Source organism: Larimichthys crocea, chromosome XVIII (assembly GCF_000972845.2).
Source record: "Larimichthys crocea isolate SSNF chromosome XVIII, L_crocea_2.0, whole genome shotgun sequence".
NCBI classification, from domain to species: domain Eukaryota; kingdom Metazoa; phylum Chordata; class Actinopteri; family Sciaenidae; genus Larimichthys; species Larimichthys crocea.
Genome location: NC_040028.1, coordinates 8,341,595 through 8,348,885, shown reverse-complemented (window position 1 = coordinate 8,348,885; position 7,291 = coordinate 8,341,595). Strand labels below are relative to the sequence as shown.

Sequence of the window (7,291 nt, the reverse complement as noted above, 5' to 3'; positions counted from 1 at the left end):
GAAACTTAATTCCTGGGGACATCGCCCTAGTAGCAGGCCACACTGCCCTTCATGGCTCATGGCTACTCGAACGCCAAAAACCATGTCTGTGTGATAAAGATGCATACAAAAACAAATGTCCTGGAGAGGCCCGTGACCAAGGTCTGCCTAACTTTGGAGGGTGAAGATTCTGCCATAAAAGACACTTAAAGAACAAAAGATAAGTATACTTTAAGAATCAAATGATTTAATTATGTTAACTTGTATACTGAAATGGCTCCTTACCTTTCGATTTAAGTAATTGTTTTGCCTCTACAAGAACATACTTCTAATGTATATACATTTAAACATGTAGTGATATATTGCTAAATTAGCTCATGCTAGTGTTGAAGAGTCAGACATTGACATTGGAACAAAGACGCAACACTGTTTTGGTCTGTTTTTCACATGACTTCAAACCCTGCTGGGAGCGTTTTAGAGGCGTTTTTCCTGCCAACTTGCACAGATTTGGTCATTTTCCTAGTTTATATGCTTCTAAATATTTAAATGTGGAGGGAGAGGCGTTAGATGCCACTTAATTCTACACACTGGTACCTTGAGTATCCAAGCAACAGCAACATCACGGACTAGAAGTTAGAAGTCCCATGTGAGCAATGTAATGGAGTGTTACTGCTGAGAAATAATATAAACGCTAACACAGCAGGTTAGGGATGAGTAGACACAGGACAGCATGCCCATTTGTTTCCACCCACAAATCAGGTTGTACAATTGCAATTTCTTATGTGTGCAGTATATGATAAACCGTAAAACGTTGTAATGGACAATGTTTCAGCAATTACTATGTTTACTCTGTCAGGATTAAATGGTATGGCAAACTACAGAGGTACTCTCTTTGCTCTCACTTTACTGTGCTACTGTGTGATTTGGTTGGTAAATTTGACCATTATTGTGGTGATCATTATGGACAAAAGCCTTCATGAACCCATGTACATCTTCCTTTGTAATCTGTGCATTAATGGACTTTATGGGACAACAGGCTTTTACCCCAAATTTCTCATTGATCTACTGTCTACCACTCATGTCATCTCTTATGCTGGGTGCTTTCTGCAGGGTTTTGTGTTACATTCTTCTGCTTGTGCTGATTTCTCCATTCTGGCATTGATGGCTTTTGACAGATATGTAGCTATATGTCGACCTCTGGCTTACCACTCTGTGATGACTAAACAAAGGGTTTGTTTGTTTGTATTTTTTGCTTGGCTTATACCCTTTTATTTGATGTTCCTGAGCTCAATAACAACATTAATATCAAAGTTATGTGGCTCACACATACCGAAGATCTACTGTGTAAATACGTTAATCGGTAATCTAGCTTGCTCTGCCTCAATAGCAAAAATTATCATTCCAGCTTTTAATTATACATTTTATTTTGGGCATGTTATCTTTGTTGTTTGGTCTTATATATATCTGATCAGAACATGCCGAACATCTAAAGAGGGCAGGAGTAAATTTATGCAAACATGTCTCCCACATTTAATCTCCTTAATAGTTGTTGTTGGAACTTTGCTTTTTGATTTGTTGTACATGCGATTTGGCTCAAAAACATTATCACAAAGTGTTAAAAATTTTATGGCGATGGAATTTATCCTTATTCCTCCTACTATCAACCCTCTAATCTATGGTTTTAAATTGACCAAAATAAGAAATCGAATTCAAAGTTTTCTGAATTGTAAGTTACATTCTTAGACAAAAGTCAGAAAAAAGAAATATATATTTGCACATGTATGCAATTTGGGAGAAATACATTAAATCTAACATTGTTATTAACCAGGAGACAATATGACATTTATACATGACCACCAATTCAGGCTGTACTGTAGAAAAGTGCCAACACAGCACTGACAGAATGAAAGTAATTTAGAGGGAACAGTACGTTGAATGGAAATCAGGCTTACTATTGTAAATGTATGGAACAATTGTGTTTTAAATGTGTCTCCAATCACATGACATTTAATATGTTTTAAACCATCTATTGTCTTATAAAATAAATCTGTACTTGATCATAAAATGTATGAGTTTCATATAACTATGCCTCGAAACGTATTTGTCATGTGTTGTGGGGGGATTGAAAGAATGAATGAAAGTGAGATACCCTTCAATGGATGACATCACAGAGATTTAATTTATTCACTAACTCAAGTTGTTGCTCTGCTGCTTCAAATCAACACTGACCAGTTACCGCAAACCTAAAAGGTCAAAACTCAAACTCAAATTCCCCATGTTAATCTAAAAAACAAGGTATAATATGGTATATTTTCAGTTAAGAGTCCATGTCAATCCTGTATGCACTCACACTGCTTAAGAACGTTTTCACTAGCATGGACCACACCATTAACAAGATATGTTTAAATGATTTATTGACAAAATGAATGATTGAGAGTGAAGCGTGATCTTGTGTACTTCTTCAGTCTGATGCTGCGGTGTGGGGAAGCTTCAATAGGGAAGAATGCCCGTAGCACCCAGGCATGACGAACCCCCCTCAGAACCCTATGGAGAGTAGGAAAGAGAAGGGAAAAAGGTGAAAGAAATAGAAATGTGGAGGATGGGAGGGGTGTGCGGAATAATAGCGTTAAGGGAACCAGAGGGTTAAGAGGGTGTTAGTAGTAGTAGTAATAGTTTAAGTGGTGCGGTTGAGGTGTGGTCCGGATTCTGAAACTCCACTTTAGGCTCCAATTAATATTGATATGTTCTCAACCAGGATAGCTTAAAGTATATATCTTTGCACAAAGTAACTTAATCAGCATCACTGCAGTGTAACGTAACATTACTTATCAATATTACACAACAGATTTTAACATCATGAGCCACATGGTTCTTAGTTTCAGAAACAGCCGCAGAGTGGAGTTGTTAGGTTGTCTTTTATTATGTAGTGTAGTCGAGTTAGAAAATGAATATGGTATTTTTTTTTGCTTTGTCTCATATCTTGGATATGATAGATACTTAAACATAAAGTAAATACTGTTCTTCTGAGCATGATACTGTAAGCAAACCTTGTTAAATCAAAATAAGAATCACACAGTGATTGTAAGGAACAGTTAAAAAGGAGGGTGGTGAGGTTTCAAACTGTTCAGCACATATCACACATTGTTATCACTTGTTTGTGGTATGAACAGTCACTATTAATTAGAATAATGCAAGCACTATTCATAAATATGGTTTAGCTCAAAGTGCTGTATAATAAGATGAGGGTAATTAAAAAAACATGTAAATTAAAAATTGCAAATACTGCAAGTTAACAAGTTAATAAGTGACTACTCAAATAAAAAAAGATTTGTGAGAGACACGAATCAAGAGACAAAGACCAGTATTGCATAGGGCACAGAATTTTGTGATTCACCAGTACTCATGAACATCCACACCCGCTTGTCACAGGCAGTCTCTGCTCCGCCTACATCCAGTCTCCCAATTTTCCGCCTTGTGTTTTGTCACACCCATTATTACCTTTACTTGTGTATTCAAACCCTTTGTTTCCCCTTCTCCAGTGCCAGATTGTTAGTGTACCATGTGTCCTACTCTCCAGCATTTTCCTTGTGTGTTTCCCGGTTTTCTCGTTTTTTTTGGACTTGCTTTTGCCTTATCCCTTTGGATTGTTTGCCTGCCTTACCTGACTGATCTCCCGTGTACCAAACCTTGGATTGTGATTAAAGACTGGTTACCTCCTGTATCTGCCTCCCGAGTCCTGCAGTTGAGTCCTGTGTCCGTGCCTTGCAACACTGCTAAGCCAAAGTCATGACATCATGTCTGTTATGTCTTTGACTTCAGCTAATCATCTGTTTTCATGTTTCTTTTACAGTCACAGAAAAATAATGAAAAGATGTTCATCAACACAAAAAATATGCTTTATCATATAAAATTATCAAATAACCCTTTCCCACAGTTGTTTGAAAATATAAAAACTGGTCACAGTGATATATTCCTATCATGGCCTGCGTGATATGCTGCAGGTACATATACCTTGGCTGTCACTCTGCTGGTGCACCTTGGCTGCCGCACCGTGGCTGCCACTCCGTCTCCGACAAAGTGTCCGTTAAAGACCTACGCTTCACCTCATCAGATTGTCTTGATCAACAGTTTTCAACTCCCAATACACGTCCTGCTAGCTCCTGCTAGTCTCAGGACTCCTGGGATTACTCTTGGCACAGCTTCGTCGCCCGTCACTGGGGTGCCCATTCCTGTGGTCTCTCCCTGCTATTTCCTCTACCAGCTCGAGCCCATCTGCCCGTCCTCCTGGGATCTTTCCGTCCCGGTGTGGTCGGCTCTTCCGGGCTTTGGCTGGTCTTCTCCGCTGGCCACCACCACATCGGGCCAACAACTTTGTCTCTTCACCAGAATCGCCGGGCTAGCAGGCCAGTGGCCTCTCTCCTCATCATTGGATTACTGTTTGCCTGCTGCGGTTATGCTGTGGTATCCTGGGGTACGTGTCACCTCTCCTTCCACAGACACCCGGCTCCTGGTCACAAGCTAGCCCTAGCTCCGTGCTAGTGCTTCACACCTGGATCATGTTGCCACTGTACTCCACCTCCATCATCCTCAGAGAAACTGGTCTATTTCGTTGTCCTCCACACAGAGACAAATGCAGTTCGCTGTCAGCAGCCCTGAGAAAGGAGATGCCTGCGAACGACACTGACTAAGCTATTATGTGTTGTGAACCAAAATAAACAAGTTAAAACGTCATCCCCGTTTGAGTCATTACCTGCCGAAGAACCTACAGTGGCATCAGGCTACGCCACATGCACCTATCAAACCTCCGCCCCCTTCCTCAGTGCTTACAACCTGTCATGAAGCAACGTCACCTGAAACTGGCCTTGCTCAACACCCGCTCACTTACAATAAAAGTCTCATTCTGAATTAATTCATAACTGACAATAACCGTTCGTTTTTCTTCTGGGAGATTTCAACATCCACATCGACACTGACTGCAAATCTGCCACTGAATTTCGGGATCTGCTCCACTGTTCTCACCATACATCCCCCCCCTCAAACTGACTGCTGTCACACCCATCCTCAAAAAACCTGGACTCAACCCTGACATCATGTTGAACTTCCGGCACAGCTCCAATCTCCCCATTCTATCGCAAAAAAATGGAGCATATTGTCGCCACTCAACTGAAAGCCCACCTCTGCTCAAATGACCCGCTCGAACCATTTCAGTCCGGTTTCCGTTCTAAACACAGCACTAAAACAGCCCTCCTGAAAGTCACCAATGACATCCTCCTCTCCACAGACTCCGGTCGCCTCACCATCCTCATCCTCCTGGACTTCACTGCAGGTTTCAACACCATAAACCACACCATTCTCCTCTCTCGCCTTGAATCCTCCCTCGGCATCACTGGCACTGCACTCTCCTGGCTCAAGTCATACCTCACAGACCTCTGTGAACAATTCATCCACATCAACAACTGCATATCCTCCACTGTTCCTCTGTCCCAAGGCATCCCCCAGGGTTCGGTGCTTGGTCCTCTCCTCTTCATACTCTACCTGCTCCCTCTTGGCAACATCAATCGCCACCATGGTCTCCATTTCCACTGTTATACCGATGACGTCCAGCTTTATATCTCCACCAACTCCATCACCCCTGCCACTCACTCCACTCTCTCCAACTGCCTCGCCGAAATCAAATCCTGGATGCAGACCAACTTCCTCAAACTAAACTGTGACAAATCAGACATGATCATCATCGGCCCCAAATACCTCACCAAAACCGCAGACTGCTTCTGCCTCAACATCGACAACTCCACCCTGTCACCATCCCCCCATAGTCGCAACCTCGGAGTCATCTTTGACAATAACCTCTCCTTTGAACATCACATAAACTAAATCACCAGAACTGCCTTCTTTCATCTCAAAAACATAGCCTGACTTCGCCCATCACTCTCCTTCCCAGCCGCTGAAACCCTCATTCACGCCTTCATCACTTCCAGAATTGACTACTGCAACAGCATCCTCTATGGCACACCATCCAAAACTTTAAATAAACTACAGTACAGTTGTCCCTCGCGGTTCACTTTTCGTTTTCTCTGTGTTTTGCGGATTTTTTTAGTGTAATTTTGCATGCTTTGTACAGTATAAATGCGCATTGTGTTCTGCGTCCTAAATTGGCTAAGGAAGAACCACACATGTGTTCTGCGTCATGATTAACTAAGGGAGTACTGTACAAAATGTGTGTAAAAAGGTGTATAAAAGTGTGTGGTTAGGGGTTTTACAGCCTTAAAACATGTATAGTAATTGTAAAACTTCGCGGATTTCGTTTATTGCGGGTTATTCTTAGAACGTATCCCCCACGATAAACAAGGGACCACTGTACATCCAAAACTCTGCTGCTCGTCTGCTCACCCACACCCGCACCTGTGATCACATCACTCCAGTCCTCCAGAAACTCCACTGGATCCCAGTTCCACAGCGTATTCAGTTCAAAATCCTCCTCCTCACACACAAAGCCCTCCATAACCAGGCCCCTTCCTACCTCACTGACTTGCTCCATCGCCACAATCCATCCTGCAGTCTCCGTTCATCTGATGCTAACCTCCTGACTCCTCTACCCAGGACCAAGCACCAAACCTGGGGCGACAGAGCCTTCTCTGCAGCTGCCCCATCCCTCTGGAACTCTCTCCCCAAACACATCCGTGACTGTACTGATTTGCCCACCTTCCAAAATCTGACAAAAACACACATTGCTTTTAATGTTTAGCTCAGTCTGTGTTTTTAGTGTACTATCTTATATTGTTTTGATGATTTGATGTTCTTCTTATGTAAAGTGTCTTTGAGTACCTTGAAAAGCGCTTTTAAATAAAATGTATTATTATTATTATTATTATTATTATTATTATAGTTCCAGATATACCAAGTAACCTGGGTATTTTTCTTGAAAAGACACATTTCTGGTGTGTTATGAGGAACAAAAACAAAATGCCATTTAGTTTCATTTGTTGGGGTGGCAACAGATATCTCTGTGAGTGAGGTCACCAAACTCTAATCTAATCAGAAAATGCCTAATCTCACATTTGGTTACACAAAGGTTGTTGTTGTTAAAGATCTGCACACCCAGGGTGTAATATAATAGCATGCTCTTAATGTGAAAGGAAGTTAACAGTCAGGAGAGGACGTGTAGGGCTCTTTCTCCCCAGGTTGTGCAAATCTTCAAGAACCTTTAAAGAGCCCTCCCATAGGTTCCATTGTTGTTCCAGGTTCCACCTCTTTTTGTGGGAGAGAGGAGCCACTCCTCCTCTACTTACTCCGTTATATCTCACACAGGCTT

General features: G+C 41.8%; 1 protein-coding gene across 1 annotated transcript; it reads left to right on the top strand.

The window, feature by feature from the left end:
• Positions 1-698: 698 nt before the first annotated feature.
• On the top strand, positions 699-1,732 carry LOC104938811 (olfactory receptor 13D1). The gene has a single exon (XM_027291215.1). The coding sequence runs from the start codon at positions 796-798 to the stop codon at positions 1,720-1,722; it is 927 nt and encodes a 308-aa protein (XP_027147016.1). The 5' UTR covers positions 699-795; the 3' UTR covers positions 1,723-1,732.
• The last annotated feature ends 5,559 nt before the right edge of the window (positions 1,733-7,291 follow it).